The 17,527-nt window shown below is 39.1% G+C and overlaps 2 protein-coding genes across 4 annotated transcripts in view; one reads left to right on the top strand and one right to left on the bottom strand.

Moving 5' to 3' along the window:
• The window catches only part of OSBPL10 (oxysterol binding protein like 10), a 189,473-nt gene extending 179,403 nt beyond the window's left edge, over positions 1 to 10,070 (top strand). For all 3 annotated transcript variants that reach the window (XM_048838665.2, XM_075125718.1, XM_048838666.2), the window contains exons 11-12: positions 923 to 1,076; positions 7,288 to 10,070. In XM_048838665.2, the coding sequence (XP_048694622.2) occupies positions 923 to 1,076; positions 7,288 to 7,332 (199 nt within the window). In that variant the 3' untranslated portion in view covers positions 7,333 to 10,070. The remainder of the gene's footprint in view (positions 1 to 922; positions 1,077 to 7,287) is intronic.
• Positions 10,071 to 15,323: 5,253 nt separating this feature from the next.
• STT3B (STT3 oligosaccharyltransferase complex catalytic subunit B) overlaps positions 15,324 to 17,527 on the bottom strand; it is a 76,594-nt gene continuing 74,390 nt past the window's right edge. The window contains exon 16 of the mRNA XM_048838664.2: positions 15,324 to 16,964. Coding sequence (XP_048694621.1) covers positions 16,884 to 16,964 — 81 coding nt within the window. The 3' untranslated portion in view covers positions 15,324 to 16,883. The remainder of the gene's footprint in view (positions 16,965 to 17,527) is intronic.

The raw sequence follows: 17,527 nt of genomic DNA on the forward strand, positions 1-17,527 counted from the left end.
TCAGTTTTAAATAATGGCTCACTTAAACACCACTGAAAATTACACATAACAAAAGTTATGCCCTGAAGCAGAGGAACTTAAGTGTTCTGACAGCTTTTGGTCCATTTTTCTACATGTTGCACAACATTACTACTTGCACTCTAAATTGGGGTTCTGTGCTGGCCAGACACACACTTCATTCGTATGCACACTGTCAAACAAATAAGGACCAAATTTGGTTCTAAACTGAACATTATTGTAACCTGGTAGGGACTGTCCTTGACATTTTATCTTCCAAAGTTCTTTTAATATACTACTTTGTAGTTCAGAAGTAGAAGCTTTTTAAAGTAACAGATGCAAAAAGGACTGTGGTGTGCTTCCTCTGCTAACTAGTGCACAGGTCAAACACTGCACGATATTTTAATTAATGAGCTACACACAGGTCTGGACACAAAGCAGTTATCAAAAATTGCCATGTTGATTTGAAGATGTAGGGCCAAGGTTTCAAGAGCTGAGCACCCAACAGCTCCCCTTCAGGCACCTAAATGAAGTAGCCAGATATTGAGTGCTGAACACATTTGAAAATCAGGTCCATAGTTTAATACAATGGGGTGAGAGAATTCACACTTGCTAAATAGGGGGAAAATACATGTATTTTTGAGCTTTAAAATATTATAAACAATAGACATGTTAAGCCATGACTGCAGTAAAAGTAGTTAACAGTATGTTTTAAAATACAATGAAAAGGATTAAAAAAGTGATAGTTCGAAGTCTGTTTGAGATGGTACAAGTAGAGTGCCAGATAATGAACACACCATCATTATGTGAAAAAGAACTGGCAAGTTTATCCTGCAATTGTATATTCCTCTTTACAAGGTACTTTACTGTTGCTGAGGAGTTCTCATTCCATGTTGTCTGTGTTTATCTGTGATCAATCACTCAGGCATCTTTGGCAACATGTCACCAACTCCCTGAAAGAAGGAAATATCGATACAGCAACGGAGCACAAACACCGTCTTGAGGAGAGGCAGCGAGCAGAGGAGAGGCAACGTGTGGCTATTAATGCACCCTGGAAACCAAAATATTTTACCAACGAGGTAATGTGAATCACACCAAAGCATTTCTTTGTTGCTTTAAGATAGGAATGTAGTGGAGTTCCAGAGTACAGTGAGGAGTGTGTGCGCGCAAACAATTAAAATCAGCTTTTGGTATGTACCATTGTGACTGTGACTAAATCTCTCTGATCTTTCCAAACTTTGACTCCTAAAAAAACAATCATCAGACATTTATTTTAGATTTTGTAAACCTTGTTCTCCTTTTTAAGCAGTCTTTTGCCTGCCTTTGGTTAAATGTATTTATGCCTGAATTTTTATAAATTTGGCCTCTATGATTAGACATCTAAATTCATATTTTTGGCCATTTAAAGCAAATAGCTTGATGCTAAGCAATGGCTCATAGACTTTAAGGTCAGAAGGGACTATCGTGATTATCTAGTTTGACCTCTAGCACATTACAGGCCACAGAACCTCACCCACCCACTCCTGTGATAGACCCCTACTAGCTGGCTGAATTACCGAAGTCTTCAAATCATGACTTCAAGTTACAGAGAATCTGCCATTTACCCTAGTTTAAACCTGCAAGTAACTCATGCTGCAGAGGAGGGCAAAAAAAACCCAGGCTCTCTGTCAATCTGACCCAGGGGAAAATTCCTTCCTGACCCCAAATATGGCGATCAGTTAGACCCCACTTGAGGCCTCCCTCCAATCTGACATCATTCCATTAATAGTTACTCTTTGTTTGTGGTGGTTTAACCAATTCTGTATCCACTTAATGGTAGTTCTGTCACGTTCACATTTCTCCAGCTTACTTATCAGAATATGATGTGGGACTGTGTCGGAAGCCTTGCTGAAATCCACCACATTTCACTTATCCGCCGAATTAGTTACCCTGTCAAAGAAGGAAATCAAACTGGTCTGGCATGATTTCTTCTTGGTAAATCTGTGCTGGCTGCTAGCGATCACCCCTTCATCCACCAGGTATTCGCAAATTGAATATTTTATACATTGCTCTAGTAGCTTCCCAGGTATCGAAGTCAGGTTGACGGGTCTATAGTACCTCATCTCCTCCTTTCCCCCCTTTTTAAAGATGGGCACTACGTTAGCCCTTCTCCCGTCTTCCGGGACCTCTCCTATCACATATGAGTTTGTAAATATTCTTGCCAGTGGCTCAGAGATTTCTTCAGCAACTTGGGGTGAATAGCATCTGGCCCTGCTGATTTGAATTCATTCAAGTTGGTCAAAAGATCTGACTTGTTATTTACTTATGCCGATCTGCATCCCTTCCCCTTTATTGTCGATGGTAACTTTATTCTTCTTCTGGTCATATGTTGTTTTTTGTGAGAAGATTGAATCAAAGTAGGCATTGAGCAGCTCTGCCTTCCTATCATCTTCCATTACCAGCACATCTTCTCCAGTGAGCAGCAGACCTACACTGTCCTTGATCTTTCTGTTTTGTCTGACATATCTGAAGAACCTTTCCTGTTGTCACTAACATTTTTGCCAGCTGTAACTCCTTCTTTGCCTTGACTATCCTAATTTTGTCCCTACACGCTCACGCTTTTCCCATGTATACTTCCTTAGTGACATGCCCCTCCTTCCATTTGCTGTATGTATCCCTTTTGCTTTTTAGGTAGCTAAAAAGCTTCTTGTGCAGCCACATTGGCCTCCGGTGGCTCTTCTGATCTTTCCTCTGTGTTGGGATAGGTTGATGTTGAGCCTCTAGTATTACATCTTTTAAGAACTGCCAGCCTCCTTCAACGACTCTTCTTCCTAATTGGTCTTTCTGTGAGACTTTGCCTACTATTATTCTGAGTCAGTTGTAATCTGCCTTTCTGAAGTCCTTTGTCCTTGTTTTGCTGTTCTCATGTCCTCCTTTCCACAGGATTTTGAATTCTATCAAATCATGACCACTTCCTCCCAAGTTCCTGATCATCTTTATGTTCACAATTAATTCATCCTAGTTGGTCAAAACCAGATCCAAAATGGATGACCATCTAGTAGTTTCCTCAGCTTTCTGATTCAGAAAGCTGTCCCCTACACACACTAAGAATTTGCAGGATATATTACGTTTTGCTGCAGTAGTCTTTGAACAGATATCACGGAATTTAAAATCCCTCATTAATACTAGCTCATATGTGTTAGCTAATCTTGTTACCTGCTTGTAGAATGACTTATCCATTTCCTCTTCCTGATTTGTTGGCCTATAATAGACCACCACCATAAAATCATTACTGTTCTTTTCCCTTGTTATCTTCACCCAGAGACACTCAGTAGGTCTGTTGCTCACTTCCCTTTGGATCTCAGAGTAAGCATATACATTTTTGACATACAGTGCAACACCTCCTCCTTTCCTCCAGACCTATTCTTTTGGAACAAGCTATATCCCTTAATGCTTGTCCCACAAGTCTCTGTGATGGCAATTAAGTCATAATTTTCTTCACATACCATGACTTCCAGTTCATCCTGCTTGTTCCCCGTTCTCCTTGCATTTGTATACAGACATTGAAGATATTTTGCATACTTCCCTGTTGCTTTTCTTTTTGCCTTTTTAATGCAGTTGTGGTTTCTAGACCCTTCTCCAGAAATTAGCCCCTTCCCCTTGCCTTTGTTACTTGAGCCTAGATGCGCATTGGCGGGATTTTTGTCACCATCCCCCATAGGACCTAGTTTAAAGCTCAGGTTAGCCAGATGATGTCCAGAGATGCTCTTCCCAGTAGTTGATGATGGAGCCAGCCCAGCACAGTAATCCTCCTTCCTGGAACATCAGCTCGCTGTCAGAGAAGCCAAAGCCCTCTCGCCAACACCACCTGTGTAGCCACACATTTACTTCCGTGATGCTGTTCGGTCTCTACCCGGGCATTTTCCTGCAACAGGGAAGATGGATGAGAACACCTCTTGTGCCCCAAACTCTTTTATCCTTCTTCCCAAAGCCATGTAGTCTGTAGGGATCCACTCAAGGTCATTCTAGGCAGTATCGTTGATGCCCATGTAGTTAAGTAGGAAGGGATAGCGGTCCGAGGCCTTGATGAGTCTCAGTGGCAATTCTAGCTCTAGGCAAGCAGCACACTTCTTGGGATTCCTAGTCTGGACAGCAGATGGATGACTCTGTCCCCCAAATAAAGAAAAAAACTAATAAGAGGACCAAAAAATATGGTACAAAATTAGCCACCATTTTTAAACAGAGTGAAAGAGGCAGTTTTGAGACAAAAAGACATCCTTTAAAAATTGGAGGTCATAGCCTACTGAGAAAAATAGACAGGAACATCAACTCTGGCAAGTCAAGTATAAGAGTATAATTAAGTAGGTCAAAAAAGAATTTGAAGAGCAACTAATAAAAGTCATACAAACTAACAGCAACATTTTTTAAAGTACATCAGAAGTAGGAAGCCTCCCAAACAATCAGTAGGGCCACTGGACGATTGAAGTGCTAAAGGAGAACTCAAGGAAGATAAGGTCATTGTGGAGAAGCTAAATGAATTCTTTGCATTGGTTTTCACTGCAGAGGATGTAGGGTGGGGGGAGATTCTCACACCTCAGCCATTCTTTTTAGGTGACAAATCTGTGGAGCTGCCCCATATTGAGGTGTCAGTAGAGGAGGTTTGGAACAAATTGATTAAACAGTAATAAGTCACAAGGACCAGATGATATTCACCCAAGAGTTCTGAAGGAACTCAAATATGAAATTGCACAATTACTAACAGTGATATGTAACCTATCACTTAAATAAGCCTCTGTACCAGATGATTGGCGGATAGTTAATTTGGAAAGCTGATTTTTAAAAAAGGCTCTAGAGGTGATTCTGGCAATAACAGGCCAGTAAGCCTAACTTCAGTACCAGACAAATTAGTTGAAATTATAGTAAAGAACAGAATGATCTGTTACATACATTAACATAATAAGTTGGGGAAGAGTCAGCAGGGCTTTTGTAAAAGGAAATCATGCCTCAGCAATCTATTGGAATTCTTTGTGGATGTCAAAAAGATGTGGACAAGGGTGGTCCAGTGATCTCTCTCCAAAGGCTCTTAAGCAAAGTAAGCAATCATGGGATAAGAGGGAAGGTCCTCTCATGGATCAGTAACTGGTTAAAAGATAGGAAACAAAGGATAGGAATAAATGGTCAGTTTTCATAGTAGAGAGAGGTAAATTGTGGGGTCCCCCAAGGATCTGTACTGGGACCAATGCTGTTCAGCATCTTCATAAATGATCTGGAAAACGGGGTAAACGGTGAGGTGGCAAAGTTTGCAGATGATACAAAATTACTCAAGATAAAATTACTCAAGATAGTTAAGTCCAAAGATGATTGCGAAGAATTACAGAGGGATCTCACAAAGCTGGGTGACTGGTCTCTCCATCTCAGAAAAGATCATGTAGAATTGGAAAAAGTATAGAGAACTGCAACAAAAATTATTAGGGGTATGGATTAGCTTCCATTTGAAGAGAGATTAAAAAGACTGTTCAGTTTAGCAAAGAGACAACTAAAAGGGGATATGATAGAGGTCTGTAAAATCAAGAATGGTGTGGTGAAAGTGGATAAAGAAGTGTTCTTTACTCCTTCACATAACACAAGAACCAGGGGTCACTGAATGAAATTAATGGACAGCAGGTTTAAAAGAAACATAATGAAGTACTTCTTCACACAATGCACAGGCAACTTGTGGAACTCATTGCCAGGGGATGTTCTGAAGGTCAAAAGTACAACTGGATTTAAAAAAATTAGATAAATGAATGGAGGATAGGTCCATCAGTAGCTTTTAGTCAAGATGTACTAGTTATTAGTCAAGGGATGGAACGACATGATCTGTGTTTTCCTAAACCTCTGTCTTCCAGAAGATGGGACTGGAGGATAAGGGATGAATCACTCGATAATTGCCCTGTTCTGTTCATTCCCTCTGAAGTATCTGGTACCAGCCACTGTCGGAAGACAGGATATTGGGCTAGATGGACTTTTGGTTTGACTAGTATGGCCATTTTTACATTCTTATGTGAGTAGTACCATTGGACACAATGGGATTATTCATGTACATTGCATGATGGGGACAGTAAGAAAGAGTTAACAGTTAAGCCCTTTATATCTGGGTGTTAGGATTTCACTGTCCCTATCAGCAGCAGTGTCTGGATGCTCCAGTTACTTTAAAAAGGAAACTGGAGGACAAAAATCAGGCAATTGAGAAGAAAATCCCTGTTACTAATACCATTTAAAGTTTATTAAATGTAAATATTTTTTACAATTACGTATGTTTATGCTATTCATCTTGGATGATGAAACTAGATTGGTCACTTTCATTTTCTGGTTCTGATGTTCTTGGTCAAGCTCGCTGTTTGGGTTTCCACAATTGCAAAGAAATGTTCACCTTTTTTAAAGAAGTGGACGAAAATATTAGTTGATCTGTTTTCTTTCATCTTATCTGTTACTGACGTTTTTACTGGTTTTGTTTACAGCATTTAAAATATGCATCTAAACTACTTCAGTGGTTTTTTAACTAGTCGGATCCACAGGCTTTAAGTGTTAGGAAGGGAATGTATAATGAAATCCCGATCTCTAGCGTATTACAAACAATTGTGTATTGAAATATTTTACACTATAGACTAAATGTTAACCCTTATTCTTATAGTTCCCATTTACAGCCCCCATTAACAATGGTGGAAGTTGTTCTGCAGATTGAGGGTAGACTATGATCTAATATATTCAGGGCCTTTTAGGATTTTTGTGGAAGTTTGAGCAAGTTATTTTTGAACCATGTCTAGTAATACTCCTGGGTTGATTGATTCTTTTTATGGAATGGAAATGAGGTAAAAATATTCTCTTCCTTTTGGAGATGCAGAATATGATAAAATGCAAAGAAAATGCTTGTTTTCAAAAATAGAAAAACTAAAAAAAAATTCCAGTTTTTGATAAGAGCACCGTTTAGCTAGCACGACTTAGAATTTTTCTAAAACATTCTTGTCAAGTAATTTTTAAGATTTTATCATCTTCCCCTACTGATAGTTATAAGGACTTTTTCAACACAGGTGAAACTCACTCTACACACGCAGTGAGTGCTATCTGTTGTACAAAATAAAGTGAAAAAGGCTTTCACTAATATCATTTAGTTTTAGCAGTCTTACATGTTGTTTGTAATTGTAGTAGGTACAAAGTTTTCAGACAGCCATATCTTGACAGTATTTCTTTAGCTTCTATTTTAGTAGTGTGGTGTATATCTTTTTAAACAGTGAAAGGTTCATTTGTAAAATCTCCCTAATTTTCTTACAGGGTGATGGTTGGATATACTTCAATCCCCTCTGGAAGTCCTATTGACAAGAGAGAGCGCACTGTTGTCTCATAACAAACCCATCTTAGAGGCATTAAAACGATGCAGTATATAACCTTCAGGTGTCATTGAATAGTTTTGTTACAACGAGATATAAATAAGAAGCTTGATTGATGAATTTCAAAGCAGCTACAAGCTCAAGTTTATTCAATAGCCATTTTGTGTGTATATATACATATATACACCTACTGTATTGATTGATATGTATATGTAAACATGTTATACACACACTAACAGTGATTAAGGTCCTGATCCTTTAAACATTATGTGCACAAAACTTCAGTTGAAGTCAATGAGAGTTCAGTGTGTTGTCTGCTTGTGGGATCAGGCCCTATGTTGGCAATTAAGAATACTTTTTTATTAGTACAGTTTGAGGTTTTATATTTTTCACTTTGCCAAAAACGTTTTGCACTTATAAAATGTGACTTGTCATTGGCAGTCATTCATAGTCTAAAGGTGGTTAAATGGCTCACTTCAAGTGACCTAAGCAAAAATACATTTGGGCTATTGGTTTAAGAGCATGTTTTCTGTCCTTGTGACTCACTTACAAGCATGCATTTATTGCCATCTTATAAAAAGTAGCAATACCATTGCAAGAACCTTGTTTGTACTAATCCATTGTTCTTTTTTTCTGTTTGTATTCCAAAGAGATGCTTAATATTTTGCAAGGCCATTTGTCAGCCCCTTGACTGTGGGAAAGGGGATCTCTGTGAAACACCACTATGCTAGGGAATGCCAGCGTCATTGGGTGAACTTGCTTTACAGCCCATCAGTCTTGTGTTGTAGCTTTGAACAGTCCTGTATTTTTGGTTCTTCTCTTTTTTTTTTAGGCCCAGCTGATGGCTTTGTGACATTTTCTCAGAAAATGCTTCTTTTACACCAGACATTATTTGCTAACTTACTACTTCATGGTGAAATAAGGGCTTTAGTAAATTAAAAAATACTAGGGGCAGTGATTTGTTTTGTAATGTAAAAATCTATAGCTTGATTTTACTTTGTAAGTAAACCATTGAGAGATAAAGAAAGTGAACTTCTAAGAATATACAGTGTATTAACGCTTAGCTGCATTTCAGTTAAAGTGAGATGTGTCAATTTTCAAGAGAAAGTACAGTAATGGACAAAAATGTAGTAAACTGACTTCTGCTCAGTGCTTAATTTAATTCTACAATGACCCTTATAAACACCAGTATATTTTTAATGAACAGTAGCATGAATGCCTAACGTTCAGTAGTACTGGCTAATTTTGTGCCTTTTGTCTGCTTTCTTAATATAGTTGCTTGTAGATACGAGACAAATATATTTAGGTTGAAGCATTGCTCATCTGTTCACTTGTGTCTGCATTTTATGTTAGTTATTTTGGTAGATTATTAAGGTTACTTGGATAAGTCAGAAAGTTATACTCAGGTGTATATGTAATTGAATGCACCATTCATTGTTAACTTGGAATTGACCTTCAATAGATCTTTCAACTTAATGAACTTCAGATCTCTATTAAATAGCTTGTAGTTTCCTTCATCTCTTAAAGCCACGTTGTATCTGCCTGTACATACTTTTCTCTGCACATAAAAATCTAGGGGTTTTCTTAAATATTTAAAAACCTATTTTAAAGAAATGTAGACTGTACAGGATGTTTTAATGTACAGAAATATTGTTTGTAAGGAAAGCTTTATTTTTAGGTATAGTGGTTGCTTTTCTGTAATTATTATGTTAAAATGATGCCCCTGTGATAAGAGATGAACTTATAGGTAACTTCAGGAGAATTCATATACTTTGTGGTCTGCAGGAACTCATTTATATTGCTTGGAGCCACTCTTGTTTTAAAGAGGTTAGTCCGGTAAGTATCTGGAAACATTAACAAGCTATAATGTAGATTACATTATGAAGAACAGTCTAAAATGCAGAATTAAACAGATCATAATTGGAGTATGCCCTCAAAACTGTAGCTTTAATTTTCAAACACCAAAGAACTTGGCCATGCATTGATGACAAAGAGGAATTAGAGACCTCAAACGTTTGTCAGCAGTGCAGGACTGGACCTTTCCTTAGCTTTCACAGTATGACTATCAATGCTACAAAGATGTGTAGCTCTTATTTTAAGGTGAATTTTAACTAATTTTGGACTTCAAATTTATTAAGGGTTTCTTCTCTGCATGGTTATTTGTTACCGCATAGCGAGACCATTCCATTTATGCTCCAATAAAATTTTTGTTTTTTAATGCTGTGAAGAACCCCCAATGCTGTTTCCACTGTCAGTTTTCCAGAATAAATCCTGTGAGGCAAGCACAGTGCTCATGTTTGAAATATCTGAATCAAAAATAGATTTCAAAAATAAATTCAAGAAGTGTCTTCACTTTATTTTTTCTGATTAATAAAATATATATTCTATGTATATTCTACTATTAAGCAGTAACCAGCCTTATTCTGTAGGTTATTCTAATGTCTGTCTTGCACCTGCAAGTGAATAATTTTTGGGTAGCTGGTGTACACTTTTAAATGTAATGTGACTCTCAATGTATTTCAGATCTACCTTTTTTTGTGCACACATGTAGAACCTATGCAATCTTTTCTTCCTTAAAGTAGAACTGTTCAGCCAAAAAATGTAAGTTTGTTAAAATTTTAAAATACTCTGGCAGTCACTTCTGATTAGCCCTCCTTTCACAATTTATGTGAATTAAAATTACATAAACTGACATCTCTGTCAATAAATGATTCTTTCACTTAGCAATTTGGATGCTGTTGCTTTCCATTGAAATATGTAGCTAAAATGGCACCATTTGCTCAAAGGTCTGTAGATGTACAATATTTTTCTTTACCACATGCAGTTGCATATGTGATCTGCTTCCATTGAAATCTTGTTTTTCTCCTGACAGTGCATGATATCAAACAGGGAACGTTCTGTTTTAAATTAATTTTAAACAATTGGCTTGCTAGATGTGGGGGAAGAGGTGGCAGCCAGTGGCTGGGGGAGCACCACCCAACTGCAGGTAAGGATGGGGTGTGAACTGTGCAGAGAAGCCCTGGTGATGACACTCTTGCAATGGCTACAACAATTAGTCTTAATTTTGGTTGGTAATGTGCTTTATTTTGATCAATAGGGAGACCCTTAGAAAGGATATTATCAAGGGGTATCTAACTTCCTGAAGATCACTTTTATTCATTTGTTATATTATTAAGTGTATCTTTCTGTAAAAGATCCTTGACATGATCGATTCCTGCTCCTCCCATGAAACTTGATGAGTTCCTATAGATAACATTCAAACAGCAGCTCTGGATAATGGGATTCATGCCCTTCTATTACCAGTGGCTGCATTTTCCCAACAAATAAAATATGAATTCAACGCTTAAAATTTGGGCCTAAACTATTTATAGAGTCCCTCAACTTTTGCATGATTAAAAATGTGAAGGGGGAGGAGGAGAAAGAGGACGTTACAAAATCTAATATGAATTTTTTTTCAGTTTCACTGAAGACCATTTTGATTTGAAATATTCCTCCACTGTTGAAAATCCACACACCACAATTGTGTGCTAATACATGAGAACCAGAAAAAGAAACTGGCTGTAAAGAAGAGCCAACAGCCTGTATTGTACAGCCGGCTACCTTTTTCAGCACATGGCTTCATTTCTGTGGTTCTGAAGTTGGACATGCCTCAGCCAGACAAGCTTGGGTCTAATGTATATTTCCCTTGGAGCTTTTGTTATATAGATCTAGGCTTGAGCCCTGCTCTTAGACAAAGTCTGACGAAGCCGAAACCTTGTCTGGTGGCACTGATGCTACCGCTGTCTACATTCACTCAAGTCTATGTAGGATGAACAACTGGGATAAGCAGGAGTGACACGGATGAGTTGGAGAAATGTGGTGGGAAGATCTATTCCATTTTTGTTCTGATAACCTTAAAAGATAAGACTTTACACCTGAGGGAATTCTGTGCCAAAAAATTAAAAATTCTGCACACAATATTTTAAAATTAAGCAAATTTTGTCAATAAATAAATGTGGCTCTAGCATGGCAGTGGAGAGCACAGGCCCCTGGCTGCATTGAGGTGGGAGATCACCCTGAAGTTCCCACTTCTCCCAGTACAGGGACTGGGCAGGGAGGCTGTACCTGACCCTGACAAAGTGCAAGGGCTGGGCCTACCTCAGAAACACCCTGAGGCCCTGTCCCTCTGTGCCAGGTGCACCAGGTGTGGGTGGTCAGGCTCAGCCCAGCAGGATCCAAGTGTGGGGTGAGAGGTTTCTGTGTGGGGCAATCTGGGTGAGGCTACTCAATGGGAGATCTGGATGCATGGAACCTTGTTGGGGTGGGGGTTCCAGGGGCAATGGGACTCTGCAGGGGACCCAGGTGGTGATAGTAGAGGGTTAGCAGGGTGTGTGTGGGGGGAGGAGGAGGGTCTGGGTGCTGGGGGAGTGGGGCTTGATGGGGTTGGGGTCCAGGTGCAGCTGGTTGGGAATCAGTGGGAAGGGGGTCTGGGTGTGGGGGGCTCATCAGAGGAATCCAGTAGGACATGTCAGGGCAAGGGTTCAATGACCCTGCTTAACAGGGGAGTCCATTAAGCTGCCAAAGGGATGCCCCAGGCCAGGCTCATGATTCCCCTATCCCCTTTTCTTCTCCACCCCTTTCCCACACCACCAGCACTCACTGTTGCACAGAAAACAGGAAGGCACACAGAAGGGGAGCATAACTGACCCTAGGACCCAGGAGGTGGTGTTTAGCTGCAGAGGCATGTAACCCTGTGTGCCCCCCCTGTTTTGAAGGGGCTATCTTCCCCCCCCACACCAACTGCACCCATGGTCTCACACCCCTGCACGGCTTCCCTTTGCTTCCATGCAGTTTTCTGCAGGCACGCAGTCCTGCTTGACTATGTTCAGCAAAAGACGTCCGTTTGGTGTGCTTCTGCGCCATTCTTTGCACAAAGTGTATTCTTTAAAATCCCTACAGTCCAGTTCGTCTCGCACAGTTGCCTGGATAGATTTCTTGGCAAATGCTCTGTTCCTTTATGGCCCACCAGCGTGTCTTTTCCTGCTCTGGCATGTTGGCTCCTATGCAGGCATTTGGTATCCTTATTTTTTCTTCGCATTTATGTGCCTCAGCTTTCTGGTACTTGCTAGGTATATTTGTGTCTGTTTTAGTTACTGCCTCAGCTATTGTGCTTCAATGCTCCTGAGGTTGCTCTCTCTTTTCTTGGTATACTCATAACTGAATTAAGATGTTTCTGTGCCTTGTAATTTTCAGATCTTTCAGCACGTGTATTCTCAGTGCAGGAAAAAAGTTTCATGCTTTTTAAATACTCTTTTCTTCAAACACATTTGAACTAGGAAAGCAGGCCACTTAGCTGCTTTAAACCATGTTACAATGTGGCAGAACCTGGAACAGATGGCTGCTATTCATGGCTTTTACCTTTGCATTTACCACGTTAGGTAGGGGACACCAAAACTGCTTGTGGATGTCACACTATGCACTCAAGAAAGATGGGAGAGTACACTCCTTGAGGCACCCGATTATAGATTCCTGTAAGTTGAGCTTGAAACCAAGGAGAATGACTTATTTGTGGAGGTTTTACCTTTTTGAAGCAGAGTACATCAAGACAGGCTGTGTCTGGGGGTTCTGTTGATGCAGTCTTATCCTGAGAACAGTGCTGCTAGTGCAGGAAATGATGGCCTTTGATGCAAGCACCTCTTGAAGTAGCTTCAGTGCTTTGAGGAAATAACAGTTCTCCAAGCCATTTTCCCCATTCCAGCTGCTTGGGTAGGGACAGGCCAAGTGGTGGTGGATAATATTCCGACTCAAATGAGCCAAAGGATTCATCTGATTCCAAATGCATGTGTGTTAAGACAGCAAAAACTTACAGGGGGAAGAGCCTTTCCAGTTTTGGCAGCTTTCCAAGAAAGCTGAGCTGAATCTGGGTAAGAATTTTATCTGAGCCATGCCTAAGGTATCTGAGCCAAGAACCAGTGCCCAAGAAGGTTGTTTTGGACCAGCTACCCGTTGCCAAGTCTTCCCATGAGGCCTTCGTTGCAGAGGCGGCTCTGCTCAAGAAGTGACCAGCTGCAATTATGATACTGTGCCCCAGAATCTTGACCAGTGATGTTGGGATTCATTTGGAATCCCCCTTTGGATTTTGACCACCAGGACTGCCATCCTTGAAGGCTTGGTAATCTATGACTCAATAGCCAAGTGGAGCTTTGAAAGGCTCAACCCTAGGAAATTCACATCTTCAACACACAGAGCAGGAGCTTAAGCTAGTACATACTGGTCTGCCATCAGATTCAGCTGCCCTCTGCTGCTGATACATGCCACAGTGGTGAGGTCTGCTGCCTCAAGGGTGGACACTTGGAGATCTGCCTGGTGGCAGACACTTAGGTTCCACCTCGAGGACCTGCTGTATACTGGAAAGCAGGTACAGGCTCCCTTCAGAGGGGACAAGAACAGTGCCTACAGTCTTTAAGGCCTGTCTTTCCCTTGAGGAAGGCTTCAAATGCAGACTTTCATGTCAATGACTGACAAACAGAACCCCCCTCCGCAGTTAACCTCAGAACCAGCCGCTGAAGTATGTCAAGGCCCCCTTTATTCAGCAAGCGTAAGAAATCAAACTGATTTTCAAATGTTTGTGTAATCACTCCACCATTATACTAGTAGCTGGCAAGGAGCGCCCTATCAGAGGCAGATGAAGTATTTTACCCATACTGTTCCCTAGTTGCCCCATCACATGTGCTGAGTAGTGTTTTCAGAAAACCTGTAATTCTGCAGAGATCAATGGTTTTTACCTACCATCCCTCAGAGTTTCGGCTGTGATTAATCATTTTGAATTAGGCCTTAACACAACAGGTCTTCAGTGCAATTCAGAGTAAAAGGTTTATATTTATATGCAACATGGTGGTATGGAAATGCTGGCAGCAGACATGGTTTGTATTCAGCTACACTACTGCTTTCTTTGAGGGTAAATGTTCCTTACTAGCTGAGCCTGCTGTTCTTGGCCAATGCAAGGAAGTGAAAAGCAAAAATTCTGACATAATATTTTCAAGTAAGTAGAATTACAGGTAAGTAATTTCCCCTTATCAGCATATGGCTGGCTCATTTCCTCATGGGCTGCTGGTGCTTAACATAGATTCCTTTATTTATACATTTTTCTATAACAATTACCACAGTAGCTGAACATCTCATTAATTTTCAATCTAATGGTAGTATGAGGATATGAAACTCAGCAGAGTCTGGGACTTGCTTAAAGTCATACAGGAAGTCTATCAGATTTATGCACAGAACCAGGCCATTCAAGTTTAGTGCCCTATTGGGATCTTCTTTCAGAGGGCAAACTCAAAGCCATATGTCTCAAAAATATGCATGTGTGGGGAAAGATAGATAGGAGCTGCTCCCTGAAAACATTTTTTAATAGCAATTCACAGAGGGTTCTACATTTTTGTGAACTTCCTAGGCATAGACTTAACTTGGAAAGGAACTGATGGTTAAGTTACTAGGGATTACTGTGGTTTCACTGAAGCAGTAATAGCAGCTTTGAAAATTTTGCACTTTTGGGAATTGGAGTAGTCTTTGTGACAAAGTAAGGTTACTTAAATATTTTTGAGAGAACAAAGGCTTTAGACCATTGTTAAAGCAGGCCCAAGCTTAACTTTGTTTTGCAAGTTTAGTGATTGAGGCAAAAATGATGAAGTAGAGAATTTTCTTATGAAGTAAGCAGACATCCCTTGTTTCACAATGGGCAAATTTTTTCTTCTTAATCCTATGGTCAACTCAATGCACACACTGACTATACATTTAAGATCACAGTATAGCACCAGATAAAATGGTAGAATTATACCTTCACTGAAGGGATTAAATTAGTGGAAGTGACTAATACATGTAGTTTATAGCTTGATCAAATTGTAATAATCCTACATTTTAATCTCAACTAGGCCCAAGGATTCATGGTAGTAGAAGAGTACCAATTTTTCAAGTTCATTTTAAGAATAAAAATGACAAGACACCTTAACACAAAAACTTGAATTAACTTTATTTTCCCCCTATTGTTAACAACTGGTCTGCATTCTTTAAAGCAACAAAGTAAAATGAAATCTCAAAAGGGTCAAGGGTCAGAAATCCAGAATTTTTAGTTTTGTGAAAATGTTGCAGCTGTAGTATTGGTCTGTAAAAGAACCATTAAGCAAAAAGGAGTTTATAAATCAAAAAATATTCTACACCTTGGGAAAAATCAGCAGTAACATTCTCACTGAACATTGTAAATTTACATTTTCTTCATGAAAGGTACATACTATTCTGCATTTTACACCAATACTTCTGGTGTAAATTAGATTTGCTTATATTAAAAATGAGTTGCATCCTGGGGCAGGAAAACAAACAGCAAAAACCCCCTTTCACTTTATTGAAAGAACTCAAGAAATTTTTCAAGTCTGTATAAAGTTTCCTATAGCTGGAAAGTGAACGTGTTCAATCTCCATTTATATTTTAGTGCATTTAACTTGACAATTGTCACTTAAAAAATATAAAAGAAAGCAAATAGCATTAAAGCAGAAGTTTCATCAACTGATTAAGCACTCTAAATAGAAATGCAGAGAAAAAACACAATCCTTTCCCCCAAAAAGGTAGGTTGGGGTTTATAAAGCCTCTCCCTCTCCGAATAGCCATAGAAAGGGGGATTTTGTATACCTGTCAACCTTTTTTTAAGATTTAAAAAAGGTATGCTTGTTTTACCATGTACACATTTCATAAAATTAGTTTAACTTTAGTTCTGAAACACCAGCTGCTGTGGTGCTCAGTAGCATTCATTAAATGTTGCTTCAGATTTTCAGAAGGATACAAATTTAGCCCTTACATCTACATTAGATAAGATTTGTGCTGTGTAAGGCAGCAATACTGCAATTTTTTAAACAAAAGCAGCTTGTTCAATTTAAACTGTATCATCCAATCACCATAATGTGTCCAGTTATCATTTGTGAAAATGTAGCTTGCCTTGTACAGTCCAGACCAAGAAACTTAGAGCAATAGAAAAAGTACATTGAATGAACCCCTGTAAATAAATACTAGAAGGGAGAGTAATCTGTTTTCTAATAGCTGAATTACAAAGATCTACAGTCTCTTGTTTTAAAAAAATTAACAGGTTGGAAAAACTAGTCACTTTACAGATGTCACCATTCCAGTTTACATTACATATTGCTTATTCAGCTGAAGGATATAGATTTTTTTTTAAATTGACAAGTATGCATGTGCCAAGGACCAAATTAGAGGGTTCTTTGGTGCAATCAGTCCAAATTCTCAGCAGATCTGAAGGATAATATGTACCAAGAAAAAAAAAAATCTGCTGCTAGACTTGGACAGCAGCTCTGTCTTGCTTCACATTACAAATCTAAAACAGCTGTTCTCAATAAGCCAACATTTTTTAAATCAGACATTGCCTGAAAATTTTGTACAATAATCTGGACCAATGATGGTTCTGTACCCTCATGTTGCTGTGAAACATGACTTGAGCTAAAGGCAAAGACTGGTTATCTCAGGGACAACTGCTGTATATTAGCAATCAGAACAGTGTATTTAAACTGTCTTCCTGTTGGGTCTCTTGCCTTTCTTTAAAATTAGTTTATTCTTAATGTAGCCCCGCTTCCTTTTGGCAGTCTAAAAAGAAAAACAGAATACATTGTATTAGTTAATTATAATGCTCTAATATTTACACTGTAATGATGTGCTTCAATCTTTGGACTTTTTTTTTTTAAATAAATTTAGATAGTGGGCCTAAACTACTTCATATTGTCCTTTTATTTTAAACCTGTTAAACATATGGCAGACTAGCTTCAGGCTACTGTCTTAATAAAACTCAAACAAACCCAACATCCTCCCCTTTCATAAAGTTATATGAAAAGCCCTTTATTGCAAGATTCACAAGTCTGTCACGCATAGCCCTGTCTCCAAAGCTGTACTGATTCTACTTCAGCTTGATTAGGGACATGGCAGAAATGACCTATAGAACAGTGGAGAATGTTAGTCTCAAAGTTGGAAATGAAGTTTCCAGAGAACTGAGCACTGGGTAACAGTCTTATCTTTGAGAGGATGACTAGGTTAAGTCTATCACCCACAGAACTGTAGTTTAGTGTAAACAGAGCATGATAAGTTATGTCCTATATTATTGATGTACTGTATTAGAGCAAATATTCACATTTCTATGATTTCAAGGAATAAAT

This window comes from Caretta caretta, chromosome 2 (assembly GCF_965140235.1).
Source record: "Caretta caretta isolate rCarCar2 chromosome 2, rCarCar1.hap1, whole genome shotgun sequence".
Classification (NCBI taxonomy): domain Eukaryota; kingdom Metazoa; phylum Chordata; order Testudines; family Cheloniidae; genus Caretta; species Caretta caretta.